At 35.5% G+C, this 18369-nt stretch overlaps 1 protein-coding gene across 1 annotated transcript in view; it reads left to right on the plus strand.

Moving 5' to 3' along the window:
- The first annotated feature begins 2892 nt into the window (after positions 1-2892).
- The window catches only part of LOC128994577 (glutamate receptor-interacting protein 1-like), a 41204-nt gene continuing 25727 nt past the window's right edge, over positions 2893-18369 (plus strand). The window contains exons 1-2 of the mRNA XM_054419226.1: positions 2893-2933; positions 14861-15388. Coding sequence (XP_054275201.1) covers positions 15220-15388 — 169 coding nt within the window. The 5' untranslated portion in view covers positions 2893-2933; positions 14861-15219. The remainder of the gene's footprint in view (positions 2934-14860; positions 15389-18369) is intronic.

The following is an 18369-nucleotide window of genomic DNA, read 5'->3' on the forward strand; positions in this document are numbered from 1 at the left end:
ATCTCGTTCGCATGGCTCAATCACGTCCTGGGGCCCATTTCATAATAAAGTACAAACTAATATTATTAGTAAATCAGCTGATCGCCCAATGCAAATCTAATGGAAATTACAAGTTACAAGTTGTAACTTGTAGTTTATTATGAAATGGGCCCCTGGTTGAAGTTTGTTCGCTACGCTCACTCACCTTTAGGTTGGAGCTCGTTCGCTACGCTCACTCACCTTTAGGTTGGAGCTCGTTCGCTGCGCTCACTTGCCTTCAGGTTAGCTCGTTCGCTACGCTAACTCGCCTCCAGGTTGAAGTTCGTTCGCTACGCTCACTCACCTTTTGGTTGCAAATTAGCTGTTGTCATAAATGTAAAAGAAATAATAGTGCTGCACCCTGTTGGTTATCCTTGTAACTTTAATGCTATTGAACATCATAGAACAGAACCAACTTGTTTAATTGAAACAGCTGTTAAGATTCAATAATTCCATTTCTCATAAGGTTAACATGGGAAACTCCAGAGCCCCTGGGGCGGAGCCCGAAAGGATTTTTGAAATAAGAATATGCCTATATGTTAATCGGGAATCTTTAATGCTATTGAACATCATAGAACAGAACCAACTTGTTTAATTGAAACAGCTGTTAAGATTCAATAATTCCATTTCTCATAAGGTTAACATGGGAAACTCCAGAGCCACTGGGGCGGAGCCCGAAAGGATTTTTGAAATAAGAATATGCCTATATGTTAATCGGGAATGTGAGCTATCATCATGCCAAATTTCAGCCCAATCCGACCAGTATTTTTCGTGTTCACTTGTCACAAACATACATCCATACATAGGCCTACATCCAAACTTTCTCATTTATAATATTACGTAGTAGGATTTTTATAGTTTCGTCACTTTAAAGACTTGTCGTTCATCCAAGTACCTATTTTAAGCTAAATATGAAAGAGAATGGATGTAGAATAGTTGATAATATTTGAAGCTTTGTTACTGAATACGATAATCTGTTTGGATAATTCATTCAAATCCCAATATCACAGATAACTAAGTCCAGTTTAGAACCATAAAATGGCGTTTTATGGATCGAATCGGCGACCTTTTGATTGAGGTGAGCACTAACCTACTCAGCTGACTTTGAGGTTGCAGACAAGAGAAGTTTTTTGCGAATACATGTAACGTTGTAAACAGAATACACCTACGAAAGACGACTTTAAACTTGTGATTTAAGAAGCGTACTCACTTGTGTTGGTGTTTTAAATTGGCGAGAACCAAATCACATCACCAACCGCAACTACGACTGCAACTGATCACGACAGAAGGTAGCAAAGCATGTAATACGCCCGTGTTGATCTTATCTACGAAATGATTGTCACATTTCACGCCAATCCTCCTATCAATACAATCAACTTCGTGACAAAACTGTATCATAGACCACCAAAATGCGTTGTTTGCGATTTCATTTGCAAAAGTTACATTCTATTGGGTCATATTGTTTCATTACAACCAAAAACGTCAAGTAACAAAATAGTGTATGTAAAAAACGTAAAAGGTCTAACACATAGAATAACATTTTCATTTTATTGCGCATCCAGGTAGAATATATAGATCGTCTAGCAATGAGGTCGCAGGGTTTATCCTGAAAAATGTCAGTAGCTTTTTGATGGTGTAACACTCGATGGACCCAGCAGATTATTGGGCTTTAAATTATTGGGCGTTCAATAAAATGCTCCTGACCAAAGAACCCACTGAGCTTATAGCTGTCATCTCATTTGTACAACATCCATTTCCACTTTAAATACACACTCCATCGATGTATATAACCTACTCTGATGGTGTCGTATGAATATAAAACATAAAGGCATCAGAATTTGTTGAAATAGGAAATACAATTTATTATTTGTATGAAACCTGCAAAGCATGGTCCGTGAAGAAGAGGAGTCTTGGGTGACAGCTGGGTAGCCGAATGGTTATAGTGCTTGCCTCTTAATTTAGAAGGTCGCCGGTTCTATCCTGAAAAAGGGGCGTTTTCTCGAAAGTTATTAACGAAGTGTGGTTGGGTTGAAGGGTTCATACAACGATCACATAAATCGAAGTATGATGGTTGCATGGTTCGAAACTGGACTCAGCTGTTCCTGATCATTGGGATTTAAATAAAACTAGCTGTTACCCACGGGCTTCAACCCGTTTGACTTCATAAGTATTATAAAAAAACTATTGATAAAAGTTAAGCTGAAATAAACAAAACAGAATACAGCATTACAAACAAATAATCACACCAGATTTTAATAAGGTAGGCCCTAATAAATTGAAAGAATGACATACAAATAAGAACAGCTGAGGTATTTTTGTATGTGGAAAGTTCCCTTTGGAAAGCAATTATGACCTTAAAGGGCAATTTATGGAAAAACGGATGGACTTGGCAGAAGAAACAGCTGATCTTGATCTTAGTCAGCAGCCAAGCTAGATTGTCTCACTCCTCATTCATATTGACTGGTCAATCCGTCAATGTTCATCATACTCAGCTTAGAGTACATCTATGTCTTAGTGGAGTAATTAAGTGTTTGGACAAGACTTACACCTTAAATTTCCACCGAGAACTCAACACAAAATTGACTAAAACAACCGAAAAGCCTAACTTTGAAAACCCAAAATATTCTACGCACCACGCACGCGTCTACCGGTCCGGTAGCCAAAGCCTCAAATATCAACCAAGGTTCAAAACGCGGCCGGAAGAGGAAACGATGTGTAAATGAAGTAGATTTATGATAAGATGCACCAACAAGACGAATGTAGGGGGGGGGGGGTTAATGAAATCATACAGAAGCAGAAGTGAAGGAGTTTGCACCGAAGTGTTTTGGGTGGGGGAGGGGGGAGGAGCTAAGTATAGCCGGACAGTCTTGTGCGGGGAAGTGCGCCGAGCTGACGTTTACTTCTCAAACTTTCAGGTAACTTTTTTGTTTGTTGTTAAAAATAGAAAAAACCGCTTGCCATACTTTTTACGCAGTTTATTTTTAATACCTTGCAAAATTTTGTTTCTGGAAAACCTCGATGGTATTGACTAATAAGTGTAGTGTTTTGAAACTTAATACTAAAAAACTTTTGAAAAACTTATGACAGCTAAATTGACCATACTAATGGACCGAATTACACGCGATTGGTACCGAATGAAAGATATTTTCGTGTAGATTTACAGAATCCCTTTATAAATTAAAATATGCTAAAAAAATAAGCACAAAAAAGAATAAACAATTTCATTGGTTTCATTATAATGGGTTACTCATGTTGGTGATGAAACAACAACTATATATAAACAAAGATCAAAACAAATGGAAGAAATTCCAATCACATGTTTTATTTACATCGTGGGGTGAAAACAGAGAAGTTTTCAAAATAATACTTTTGGCCGAGTTTTCGACTAGGGGCGAGCTCTCGTTTGTGTATAAATGATTCATTATTTATCAAAATCAATCAAAATAAATGTAAAACTTAGGTGAGGGGGGGAGAGATTGTGATATTAAAAAATAAATTTTAATGCCTTTCAAAATATTGTTCCCGAAAAATAACTCTATATATTCACTATTAATAATGTAGTGTTTACAAAACGATTGCGTATTTAAATTCTTTAAAAAATTTTAAATTATCAAAATTTAAAAAACGGGAAACTACAATAACATTTAACGAAAAATATGACACCAAGATCTTTTTAATCGGTTCACGATTGGGGCTACAAACAGAAAGAACTTAACCCCTTACATTTGCGCGCGCCAGACGGGTAGAGCGCACCCTTAAGTTCAATTAAAACAAATTCAATTCTTATTGAAGCTAACATACGCAATCGTATTCATCACTAATTTAGGCTGTAATAATATTAATCTTTGATGAATTAACTAAACCAGTCAATTTAAAAGTGAATTTAAGACTCAGGAAACGTTACAATCTGTAATATTTTTAGGAAATCAACTTCAGGTGGTCCCCTTCAAATAATTGTATAACTGTAAGAACTTGTTAATTAAGCAGTTAGTTAATTACGACACGAATTCCTTTCATAAAACTCCATGCAAATCGAGTAAAAGGAAATGAAATTTTATTGATTGTTTGTTTCTACATTGTTTGTCATTTTGGATTGTTTGTACATCACTCTGTTCTCTGTTATACCAGAAATGAAATTCACATAAAACAGGTATTCCAAAAAGATTAGGGGGTTGGCATTCAGCATATAAAGTTCGTGGTACAATCAATGGAGCAATGATTTATTTATATTCGAATTCAAATGCATAGCTGATTTAGCTACGATCACTATTTTTGTTTCAATATTATTATGTATTTAATTTGTTTGTGGTTTCTAAAAGGTCTGAAGATAAATGCGATATTTTTTATCTCAAAATGGATAATTCCATTCACATAATACCATAAACAATAACAACAAAGATTTTCAACATCCTTAGATAGAAAATTACAGGTTTTTAATGTAATTTAGTTGAAGACAATAAAGTGAGAAAGGAGTTAATATCGACAATAATTAGCCCAGTGTCTAGGGAGGAAGAGAGAAAGTACAACGCATGGAACGGTGGCTTTGGACAAAGATCCCTTCCTAATGGAGAATGAGGGCTGGGCTACGTCCAGTGCTGATTGCTTCCTAACACAAGTTTAATAGTGTAGTCTTAAAATCAAGTTAATTTGTATTTTAAATTATGAACTTATTATTTTGTTAGTAAACTGTGAGTTAGAAACAGTTGATTTAAATATTTGTGGTATTGTTACATTTTGTGTATAGATGGGCATCACACTAAAAGCTAGTTTACTATTTTTACAAAAGCCAACAATGCATTTTGATGTTTGATGTCATTGGCTCAGTTGGTTGCAGGGTTGTCACCCGTCCCGATTCTTCAGGGACAGTCCCGATTTTGGTTCCTTATGCCCGTATATAAGCCTATGCTAATTCGGTGGGAAAGGGGCTATGTCCCGATTTTTCCCTAACCTAAGGCGGCAACCCTCGGTAGCAACCCTTGGTTCGCGCCCATCAGTACAGTTAATTTTTAATCTGCACCCAAGCATCCCCTGCTTTTCTTTATAAGTTCCGCACCAATTATGAGAGTAATCACAATTGTCATTATAATCCCTATTTTGATTGTCATTAATTATTTTTCCTATATATAACCCATTGGGGTTAGATTCTTCGAAACGAAAAAATGTCCCCTCCCTACCCCCAATTAGTGATTAACTAATTGTATCAACAAATTCGCATGCACACCGTAACTATAATAACTGTTTTGGTTGTTAACTAAAAAGCGTTAATCTGCAAAAAGCACATTTTGAACAACCTAACTTTCGCATGTTAATCGTTGTAAAAGTCGTTAAGGCAGGTAGTTTGAAGGGTAGGTCGAGCAACAAGATAAGTCCTCTTGAGTTAACAGACTCAGCAGTTATCAATTTAAGGGGGAGGGGGCGATATGACCCCCCCTCTTTATACCCCCCCCCGTCTTGTGAAGAGCCCTGTTTAAGAGGTGTTGGTCATACCCCGGGTTTGAGGTGTCAAGAGGTTAAAGTTTCAACAGGGAAGTAGCTTTGTAATTAGAAATTTAAACCACAATATATATTTTTAATAAACTAAAATGCAAGGGTGTTTGGCATGAAGCGAGAACGGCTAAAAGATTTAAAGTGTATTGGCCGTTTATATAATTTTTTATTCCACCAACTTCAGCGCAATATGTTTCATTAGTTTGGAAATTAATTTCTTTTCTTCTTCCGAATCAATCTCCTTTTCAGTTCGTCGATATTTGTTTTTATATAAAAAATTAAAAAACTTTATTTGAAATTGATGGAAATCTGTTCGTTAATATTCTTTTGGATTTTTACAAATTCTCAATACCTATGTGGTTGGTGGTGATGTACAATGATTAATAATAATTAACATTTTAGAGAATTTATTGTATGGACAAAAATTACAACATCAAAAGAAAGAAAAAGGTAAACAAGAATGTAAATATGTAGTTAACAATAATTGCTAACATATGTTTTAAATTAAAATCAATTGAATACTGACAGATGGTTAGGTACAGACACACCTTACGTGTAGGTCTAACACTATAATATTTTTGGTGCATTTTATGTATGTAGCTTTCTATACTTTTTCTGATACATTCTTCAGGAACTGAACAAGGAAATAAAATCAGAATCTGTTTGATCAAAAAACACTCAGCTTATTTGCAAGTAAGTTGTAAATGTAAATGAACAAAGTCATTTAAAAAGGACAACTTACTGTAGGCCTATAACATAGCGTCTTCTTAATTTACTATCGTAGTATGAAACAATCATAACGAGTAATGTCCAGTGGTCGAAACTCGACCAAAAATATGTAATGTACTCACTTATGTTAATGTTTCACCCCACACTGTAAATAAAACATGTGATTGGAGTTTCTTCCATTTGTTTTGATTTTCTGTTTATATTTCGTTGTTATTTTGTCACCAGCATGGCAACGCATAAGATCCATGTAAATTTTTTCAAATTTTTAAACTCATTTTTCGCGCTTATCTTTGAGCCTATTTAAATTTATAAAGGGATTCTGCACACCTACAGGAAAATAGCTTTCCAACAGTATGCGTAGATTTTCCCTACGATGCACTTGAGCTGAGAAAAAAGGTTTTAAAGAAACATGCTTGCCTATTAATATATAGATAGATATGAACAAATTAAGTAAGAAATTAACTTCAATAGCAGAACATTAAATAGTAGAATGTGACGATCAATTCGTTTACATTGAATTAAGGTAAACACTGAACACCTTTTTAGGTTAAACCTTTGACTGTCAATACAACTTTGGATACTTCAGTATCCAATAGTCAATGGTTAAACACTCTTGCAATATCCAAAGTCAATGTTACAGCTGGCCCTTGTAAATGGGATATCTTCAACATCCATCGTCAATGGTGTTACATTGGCACATTTCCAGTTTGTTATTGTTATTCAACAATAACGATGTGGTGGCGGTGTTATTTGTTCGTTTTTTGCACGACTTCATAATCCAGAGCGCTATTTCGGTCGTCCGGGCCCGCCGCTCCAGCCGCTCCTCCAAACTGAAACAAAAACTCTAGAAAATCTTAAATTTGGTTTTATTTCAGGTGATTTATATTTTGTTCCATTTATACACAACGAGGTTAAATAAGTACATGGGGTATGGGAAATCCATATATAAAGCCCAAACTACCCTATTTTTGAGATTATCGTAAAAGCTATTGTTAAACTGTATAGATAAACTAGCAGAATACTCGTCCTTCGTACGGGGTTGGCATATAATATATGTATATAATGCTTATTGTAGTTATACTCGAGCTTTGCGCTTGCAATGGGGGAGGAAACAATTTGATAAAATTTGCTTCTTTAAATTTACGGTAGCCTATACTATAGTATTACACATATACCATAGCCATAATGTTCTACCACTTCACCTAAACAATAGAGAAACAAATTATTAAAACTTTGCAAAAAATCACCAATTATTCATGAAATTAAAAACATAAATATAACTGTAAACAGTTCTACTTCGACAGTTCTCATAGCGTATCAAAGTTTTTTGTTGCTGCTTAGTTGAAATTAGCTGTTTTCATAAATGCAAAAAAATAATAGTGCTGCACCCTGTTGGTAAATCTTATAACTTTTTAATGCTTTGCATATCATAGAACCAGCTTTTTTAGTTGAAACAGCTGACTAAATCCCCTTTAAATATGAGTACTGATTAAGGTTAACATGGGGAACTGCAGAGCCACTGGGGCGGAGCCCGAAAGGACTTTTGAGATAAGAATATGCCTATATGTTAATCGGGAATGTGAGCTATCATCATGCCAAATTTCAGCCCAATCCGTCCAGTAGTTAATGCGTGATTGAACTTCAAACACACAAACAAACAAACAAACACACAAACTTTCACATTTATTAATATTTGCGTTAGCATATGTAATCTTTGATATTAGTAAGTTAAATATTTACCGCCACCATGGATAAATGATTCATTAGAAAGCAACAATGCTTAATCTTAGTTATGCTGATCTAATCTTAGATTATGCAAAAAAGCAATAAAAAACCCAACTGGTTCTAGGTATTGATAAAAGTTACAAAGCTGGTTAATTTCCTTATTACCTTCCAAAGAAAAGAGTCGTTTTGAAAATTTACCACTTTAATGACCTAAGTCTTTGTTAATCTACACTTTTTATTCTCTTTACTTTGGGGCCAATCCCGAACTTTAACACTCCTTTCAAACTTTCAGATAACAGATTTAATGAGTTTGGTGTGGTTTAGAAGTAGAGATCAATGTAGACCCAAAGTTGTTTTACACTTAATTTCTAAAATTAAATACTTTATGCTCTAACTTACTAAGTTTTTTTAGTGAGTCCTTTTCTCTCTAATTACTTACATTTACAACATCACAATTGAATTATTATAATAATAATTAAAGCTATTACTCTCTACTGTAGGCTACTTATAATCAGTGTGTGAATCGGCCGCAAATCTCACTTCAACGCTTTTCACATCGTCACAATTGCTGTTTTATTGTAAAATTATCGGATTTAAAATGCATATCGTATAGGCCTATGATGGAATAAAACACTTTTGGCCACGCAACATTTGTTTACATGATGGGTTTTCACATTAAAACTGCATGAAAATATTTTGTCTTTATACGTGTTAAAAAACTAGCTGTTCTGATAAAATTTAATATGATGAATTTAATCATCATTATTTTAACTGATTAATTTGATCCACACAATTCTTCCACCTTTTTGACACCCTCAAAATCTCCCTTTAGTAAATATCACCTCTCAACGTAAGCTCGCTGCATGAGTTCATATAAAATTTCTATGGCACACGCTAACCGCACCTTGTCTAGTTTGTAAGTGTGTAATCGCCAGTGTTGTGTTGTGATGTTAATGATATCATCTGGTCCAGACAGTCGTGTCTAGTGTCTGTAACGTGTTGCCAGTCGCCGGTCGAGGATATATATAAAGAGAGGGGAGTCCCATCGGGGGTATTTTTGGCAAAACTTGGTGACATCCAAGAGTTCTGCGGGCGCCACAGTTTACCTAGGATAAACATCAGACTCTGATTCACATTATTCAATTTTAGATTAGATTTTTCTCACGTTAACACAGCAGGGGGCATTTTGGCCAATAAGTGAATGAGCGTTAAAAAATATGACAGTTTGTGTCAATTACGAATCAGCTGGATCTTTTCTTAAGCCATGACCATTAAAATCTCAATGCTCAAGGACATCTGGGTCAAGATTTGAAAAGTCAAGCTTGAGTTCTGAATTTTCCCAAAATCGAACCGGCGACCTTGTGTTTACAAGGCGAGCATTATATCATTTCCTTTAAATCCAGCCAGATTTTCTTTAGATCAGGACGTTGACGAGACTATAGGATGAACATAGGGGAATGGGGGGGGGGGGTAACGACAAGCGACCACGTAAAACAGATCTTGGTCTTATGCCATGATTGCTTGTCACAACCATAAAAAGAGGGAGGGATTGACTACATTCTATTTGTGGAAAAATATTTAAAGGTAAAATGTGAAATTTAATTATGTGTACATAATTAGCCTACTCATCGTTGAGGCGACAAATGGATAGAATTCTTCACGAATCAAGTTAATAATTTTCTCCTATTTTGATTTGTACTTACCTTATTACATTAGCAATGATCTATTTATTTGAGTGAAGGGATTAAACCACAGGATATCTATTGTCTGTGATTAAACCCAATACAGCCTGGCCATGAAAACATCATATTGGTTTAGGAACAATGCCGGTACAGTAGGCCCATTGTGAGAAATTCAGAAAAATATACGATTTATACTATACACTATTATGAACCTTTTGCTAATTTTTATTGTGTTAAGCTCAATTTAATACAATATTAATTGAGAAGAAGTATGATACACTTTATAGAGAGAACTGCCCTATCGTTAAACGCTTTGAACATGAACCTCAATTTAAACTCCATCCAAACACATTCAAATTTGTTTAAATTTGTGATAGAATGATTTAACTTGTTAAGATTAAAGATTGGCTTAGAGATCTTGACAAGAAAAAGATTAAATTGATATCATATAAAAAGGTATACAAATTTAACGCGGAGATTTCAATTTGGTTTAAGATTTTCATTCACAAAAATGTCTATTGTATTTATAAATCGACTGTACACATAATCCTCATTAACTTGTTCTCGAACTGTACTGAGATGTTTATACAATCCTCATCCAACTTGAACAACACACTCTTTATGTTAACAGTACTCATTTGACGATACGTATTTTCCTAATTTTTCACCACTTAAAATCGCTACTTTAAATGTTCCATTAGAGTGACAAAAAACGCCAGCTTTGTGCCATAATCAATCACTAGTGTACATGTTGCTCGAAATCGAGCAATCGCATAGAAGTAAAGGAGAAAGGAGTTATTTAAAAACAGATAACTTATTTACAAATTTCTGTCTTTATTTTAATAGCACCAAATAATCAAACTACCTGATTTTCTGCATAACCTCTATGTCACATTTTTACAATTAACATATGTTCTTCTTCTCACTTGTAATTTCTGACAACAGCTGGAGTTTCATAACAATGTTTGTTTCCCATGTTAATCTAATGGAGAAATACGAATCTTTAAGGGGCCCCAGGGCCTCACACTCTAATTATTTCCATAAAAAGAAAGTTTCCTGCACAACTTCATGTTACCCTCTTTCCAATGACACCAAAAACATGCCAATTGGTTCAGTAGTTTCGGAGGAGTAATTGTCACAAAAAACCTGCTTGCGTATTAAATAAGTACTAGAGGTCGTCCAGTGGTCGAAACTCGACCAAAAATATGTAATGTAAACTTACTCACTTCTCTATTTACACCCTACACTGTAAATAAAACATGTGATTGGAGTTTCATCCATTTGTTTTGATTTTCTGTTTATATTTCGTTGTTATTTCGTCACCAGCATGGCAACGCATAAGATCCATGTTAATTTTTTCAAATTTTTAAACTCATTTTTTGTGCTTATCTTTGAGCCTATTTAAATTTATAAAGGGATTCTGCACACCTACAGGAAAATAGCTTTCTAACGGTATGCGTAGATTTACCCCACGATGCACACGAGCTGAGAAAAAAGGTTTTAAAGAAACATGCTTGCCTATTAATATATAGATAGACTAGTGAACCTGTGCGGCTCAATGCCCCGCAAAATAACAAATATGAATTTAGAAAACAAATTCATCGTATTAGGCCTATATACTCACCCTGTATATTGACTCGACGTCAAAAATTAAATACAGTAATAATGAAGCCTTGGAAGGGAAGCAGTCCAGCCATGTTCTAGCTGTATATGTATTATATTTAGTAAATTAATAAGTGTTCAAGTTCAAGTATGTTATAGGCAGCGAGCAAGGTTGTAGGGTAGTATTTTTTTAAAGATTTTTAAAACACATTTAACAAAACATTTGATCATATCAAACAAATAGGCCTATGTAGCATATTTTGAGGGTCATAAAAATGCTGCTTGAAGAAAACACACTTTTAAAGATAAACACTAAAAAACTATATTTTTATCACAAAAGCACTTCCATGAATACTACGATTTTAGCCTTAAAGTTACCTTCAGGAAGATTACCCTGGTCAGAGATTTCCGTAACGAATATGCATATCCGATTAAAAGATGTAGCCTTACTTAAAACAACACATAATATAGCGCTGCAAATGCCAAAGGTAACAGAAATTAGCATCTTTCCATTTTAAAAGGTAAGTTTGTTTCAGACGGTTAATTTTTATCATCGAAATCAAAATATGTCCCAACTCACTTGTTCCAGTTAAGACTTTACATTCTATTACGTTGTTAACCATTCTGATCACATGAAGCCTTGTGCCATTATTGAGGCCCTTTTTGATGTATCGATATTCCTCATCAATAAAACCACTGCCCCCTTTTATTAGTCTAATCTGTGTCTTGGCAATCCACTGACCTCTATAACACTCAGTTGGATTTTCTAGATGGGTGTCTCCGCCTTCGTCTGTTTTCAAGGACCCACTATTCTTCCCCTTCGTATACTGACAATTAATTACCTGACTTGTCAAGTTCATGTAGTAATTCATTAATACTGTTAGTTTGTAAAGAAAATTAGATAAAATACTTGGCTTGGTGCTTTCATAACTGCAAACTCAAAATACACCCACAAATGAAAAAGATTCAAGATATTGGTAAAAAAAAAAAAACTATGTTTGTGTAATAACATTATTCACATGAAGTAGATGATTTGTTTGATTTGTCGATCAGCTGTTTAGTTTCAAATGAATTAATAATGTCAAAGATTTGTGATTTAAATACACAAATTATTATAGTAAAGTTTTCTAAATCATGGTAACTTATCCTCCACTAAATTTTACTATTCCCAGCATTAAAATAAAGTAGTAAGATCCATTATGGGTAAACTTTAAGGCACACAATCCTCGATTGAAATGTAGTAGATATACATTAAGAGTCATAATACACAGAAATTATTATGTAGTAGACTTTGACTATTTTCAAGTAACAAACATATGTTTCTGTAAATAAAAATTATCTCCCATGTTATCCTTATGGAGAAATACGAAACTTTAAAGGGCTCCAGGGCCTCAATCTCTCATTATTTCCCTAAAATGAAAGTTTCATGCACAACTTCACGTTACCCTCTTTCCAATGACACCAAAAACATGTCAATCGGTTCAGTAGTTTCGGAGGAGTAATTGTCACAAAAAACCTGCTTGCGTATTAAATAAGTACTATAGATATACCACGAACAAAACAACCTGCGCAGAAACGAAAAGATCACGTGGTTCGCGCAGGTAGGTGGGCCGTACCATTGAAACCTGCGCGGCTCGAAACGGCCGAGGGTTCTTTTGTTTCTGGTATTACTATAGTGTACATGTTGCTCGAATTCGAGCAATTGTAAAGTATTACAGGATTGGCAAACCAATAACAATCATTACTTAGCTATCAACATTTCAACAAAAACACACCTATCTTCCCTGTAGCAGCAAACCTAAGTACTCATATTAAAATTAAATTAATGTTATTTAAGTAGGAAAAATGACCATTTTAAGGGAATAATTAATCTTTGTATTAATTAAGCCAAGTAAATGGAAATTCACTTAGACTGAAGGTTTGCTGCAGATACACAATTTTAATAACAGCAAAGATTGAAGAATCTGAATTATTACTTATATCCACGAATTTATCTAACAATTATTTCCTGTAAAATATTATTACAGCAGTTCAAAAATATTGAAACTAACTCGATCAACAAATGATGTTGAAAGAATTCCATACTAATGACATTAACATATAGTTTGGCAGTTCAATTTAATCAATGTTAAATGTTTACATTCGGGCATAGACAAAAATGATTCGGGCGAGTGACATATTTGATTAATGTTTATGATCCCTGCCGTTCCTGTTCTAATAATCATGCAGTATTTAATATGTTTGAACCAGCTGTGTGGAATTGTGAAATCAAAATTAATTTGACAGTTAGTTCTGCTTGTTTACATTTTTAAATTTTGTAGGTTTGTTCTTTGTTACCATGGATACCATCAATAAATATTTCACTCTTAATTTCTGACAACAGCTGGAGTTCCATAACAAATTTTGTTTTCCATGTTAATCTTATGGATAAATACGAAACTTTAAAGGGCCCCAGGGCCTCACTCTCTAATTATTTCCTTAAAAAGAAAGTTTCCTGCACAATTTCACGTTACGCTCTTTCCAATGACACCAAAAACATGTTAATTGGTTTAGTAGTTTCGGAGGAGTAATTGTCACAAAAAACCTGCTTGCGTATTAAATAAGTATAGATATAGATAATAGAAGATTTTGCAAATACTTTGCTTTTTGCTTGTCGATTGAGACGAACTGTTTCTGAGAGTAGAAAATCCCGCTAAAAGTGTTTTAAGTAGCGCCGCTGAAATGAGAGTAATCGCGGTTGTGATCGAAGGTTATTGAGAGTGTTTGAGAGCGAGCGTTCACAACACTCGACGCTCAAACAAAGCACAAAGCAGTAATCGCTGCATTTAGTGTTGCCGTGTCGGGTGTCGATCGCTCTGTTTTACACAAACCAAAACTGCAGCTCCGACTGTGAACATCCGCTGCAGGAAGTTGTCACGAAGATCGTTCGTAGTGTGATATTGTCACAGTTCAAAAAGTAGCGTTTCTATGAGAATTGATGAGATTCTGTAAAATATGTACTTATTTAATCATTATAGCATTGGATGACGAATATTTCCATATAATGTGTATGGACCTCTGCTGCTAGTTTTTGTCACAACCAAATCAACAACTCATCGAGTTCAATCGCTTTTGGAGATCAATTTCGCTGTTGTCTTTTAAGCTACAAAGTTTGCGATAAGGTCAAACATTCCTCGTATCCCAAAATATAGTGGTAAAAAGTGATCCAAATTAATTCTAGGTTGAAAAAATACAAGTTAAATTATAAGATAAACGACGTATTCGAAGTTCTATATTTTACACCATTGTGTAATGCATTAATGTACTATAACATAACGCTCTACTCATAGATGCGGTGAATTCACGACCCTGCTGACTCCCTCCCAAAAAGAATTTCTTGGAAATGGCCTTAGTTTTTTAAGACAAGATGTGTTAGTTTACGAAAAGTCCTTTCAGCTTGGCAAGGTCAAATTGTCAACCGTTTATTGGTACTTAACAGAACGTAGATGGCTCAGTTGAAGTAGGTGATTCTGTTTCGTCAGCCACACCTTTAACGTGGGAATATAATGCCTACTGTTCAAAACACTTTGTATGTTTTATGGCATTTTCACTAACTTTCAATTAATTGTTTGTTTCAGATAATCACAACTTCCACGATGAACCAGTGAAAGTCCAACACAGATCTTACCTCCAGTGCCCAAACTGAAGAATCCAATGGATACCGCCAGAAACTGAAGCTTCAGTGAATAAAACGAAGAAACTGAAATAAAACCCAGGAAGAATACCTATCATCAGAAAGTGTTTCTTAATGTGAATCAGCTACAGCGTGAATTCAAGTTAAAAAAGATAGGACTCGACTATCACACAATCAATTGCAATAATTGTATCAGTGAAGTGCGAAAGAGTGGAGAGTGCAATAGGTATGTGAACTAACATTATTGGTGTAAGGGTGAACTATTTATTTCTGTGAAATTACCACACTTGCAATGACTCTGGAATGTTCGCGTCGCTGAAGTTATCCAACCTGCGGGGACGTAAGGTAGAGGGAGGATCTGCTGGTCCTCCCCACTTGGACTTAACCGCCTCCACTGCCCCCGCCACCCCCGGCTCTCCTGCCTCCGCCAAGAAGCCTCCGATAGTCACCACCAACCGCCGGTCTCACAAATGTAAGTACATCATGTCATACTTAACCGACGCCCTTCCGTTAGTACGCAGGCACGCCTAGGCTGCATGAGAACACTTCACGCATGCGTTCTTTCGATTAAAATATGGGCCTGGCAACAATTAATTAGGAAATAATGCAGTATATCACTTGCATGTTTAGATACTAACACATAGAACGATTCTTTTTTTCAAACAATGAAAAATACACATGTTTTGAAGCAATTTAATTTACGAGAGATATTTGAAAACGAAATAATCAAATTGGTTTTGCGATTAAAACTTTTTTTAATTCTTCTACTAATAGTCATAATATATAACCCTAAAAATTTACTACATATTTTAAGCTTGATCCTTTATGTATAATCGCTCCAACGGACTGTCCGATTGGTATGCCAAATGGAAAGTGCAAGGATCCCCTTTGTAATGGTGTTTGAGCAATTATGTTTCTTTACTGTTACGTTTTCATTATCCTTTATCCTTGTGCTATTTAAGGAATGATGTAATAATTGCTATCGCAGCTGCCCGTAATCTCGATGTATTTCCCACCAAGTTCGAATTCAGATGATTCTCTAGTAGGAGTGTCACAAACTACTCTAAAATTGACAAACCTGTGGAGAATTTTTAGCTCGGTTCTTTGCCAGAAAGTATGTGTTTTTATATAAAGCGTGCTTTGTATCCTAAAGCTCTTGCCTCATGAAAATACTTGTGGGTCATCAAAATGTTTATGAAGTTTCTGGCTACGCACCCTCACATTATGGAAGGTGGGGTTTTAGAATGACTATTTTATTTTTCATAAGTCGACGTTTGCTCTGATTGGGAATACGAACAATTGGACCGATACCCACTAATTAATTAATTGCCTCGTGGCTTTTAGAAAATTCTCATATAACTTCTATTGTTTTCTAGTTGGGCAAAGTTAGGTTTCAAACCACCATTACGATTATGGCAAAACTAAAAAGTCATTGGTGATAGCTGGAATTTCAATCCTAACCTGTGTAAAATACTCTAATTCACTATTACCAAACTTTTCATCCACCCTAAAAGTGACGAAGGGAGACAAACTCGTTAGGAACAAGTTAGGCATGAAAATTCAACATCCACCCAAAAACCAAAAATAACTAATTTAGTCCAAGACCATCAATCAGTATTAACCTCAGCCATGACAAGGTCTACGATCTCTCTACATGACAAATTACAGGACGACGTCACAAGGATGGTTGTACGATTGCAACGACCCGAGCAACTTCCTGTCCACATAAACATAACCCTGCTATTGAGTAGCAAACTGGCGATTCGCATGCGCAGACTGTAGTTGTAAATGCAATCACAACTACTAACAAGAGCCTGTCAACACTAACAGCTAAGCGATTGTTCCGGTCTGTTCCGATCACTGCGTTTCAACTCTCCACGCCTTCAGTTACGGTTCAGGGACAAAGAGGGTTAGTTATAGGTTGGTTGTACGTCTTTGTTGTTGGTGAATAAATATAGTTTGAATTGCCGTATAATAGTTTATGGTTATGTACTAATGACTTTGGCTGCGCTAGTATGATTCGGGATTCCATACCATATCCGATTTCTGTTTAGGTCAACTTTTGGTTAATCTAGCTCGGTTATATTATCTCTCGTATTTAGTTTTTCAATAGCATAAAAAACTAAGAATTGTTTGCATGGAATTGCTACGGACTTTGTATATAATTCAGTTTCAATACACAACTTAAATTAGTATTGTCATTTTTTTGTAGTCAATGACGGTCTTTCCGTACATTCGTCAACGAGCAATAACAACAAATACACTATCGAATATTTAACAAGAATATTGTTAACCGGAAACCGGTCGAAACAATCCCAAATACTCTCTTAGTACTATTTTAACCTTGGTCAGGACCCCATTACAAATTTTCTTTAGACCAAACAGGCAACCTTACGATTCAAAGGAGAAACCTACTTCAACGGAAAATACTAGTACTTGTTATACACGACTGTTAAGGTATAAGAGGTAACAATTAATAGATTACGATTGCATACACTCGCCTACACGAACAAACATAAAAACAACACACTTAACAAAACCCCTACGAACATTTCCCAAAGTCACTTCTTCTAGTTTGATGTGACATACTAAACATTAAACCTTTGGATTTCCAGCTTTGTTTTCTCTTCAGCCTTAAACCAAAAGCATCCAACCTCCAACCTGAATACCAAACTTCACGTTACTGATTCCACTCTCAAAACCAGGAGCAACTAAGTATTCTACGTACGCACCACACTTGTAAAACATTCGAAGCCGTTCCAGTTTGTAACCTGTGTTCTGACGTTAGTCTAGGTGTATTCTTGGCTGACGGCGGAACAAATTCAGTAATTGAGCGTAAAGCGGACACAGCGCTGACGAATTTGAACAGCCGCCAATGTGTAAAAGTAGTCAATTTATATACCGTAGATTCAAATCTCGCAGCAGAGGAAGTTGGAAGTTTGGCAACAAGGTAGGCTGAGCGCTGAGCAGTGTTTGGAAACAATCAGCTGGGTAAGTGACGTTTGGTGGAGCCTAGCCAAGTGACTGAGCCTAATTCCGTCCTGCTTCGATCATAAGTATCAGCTGGGCTTCCGTCGCAGACTGGCAGCAGAAACGCGTTGAATATAGAAACCGCTTTCCGAAAATATTGACGTAAACTGAAAAACACATTAAGGAGTTATAAATATTTACTAAGTTTGTAATATACAAATTAGGAAGTTATTTGTTTACAAAACGTTTAGGTTAGAGTTAAAAATTAAGGTAACTGGAAATAAATTGAAAGATAATTGAAAACAAATCGAATAAAGGTCGATTCACACACATCAGTTACGGCACGTTGCAGTCCAGTCACTTCAGGCACGTCACAGTTAACAAAAATATTCTTTGATGGATTTTCTATTGCGCTATCTACACTCATCCGTTGCAGTCCCGTCAGTCACTCTGCTGGCATCCGTCAGTCAATTTCAGATTTCT

Source organism: Macrosteles quadrilineatus, unplaced genomic scaffold (genome assembly GCF_028750875.1).
Source record: "Macrosteles quadrilineatus isolate MER2022 unplaced genomic scaffold, UCM_ALF_1.0 Scaffold_5__1_contigs__length_97177068, whole genome shotgun sequence".
Classification (NCBI taxonomy): domain Eukaryota; kingdom Metazoa; phylum Arthropoda; class Insecta; order Hemiptera; family Cicadellidae; genus Macrosteles; species Macrosteles quadrilineatus.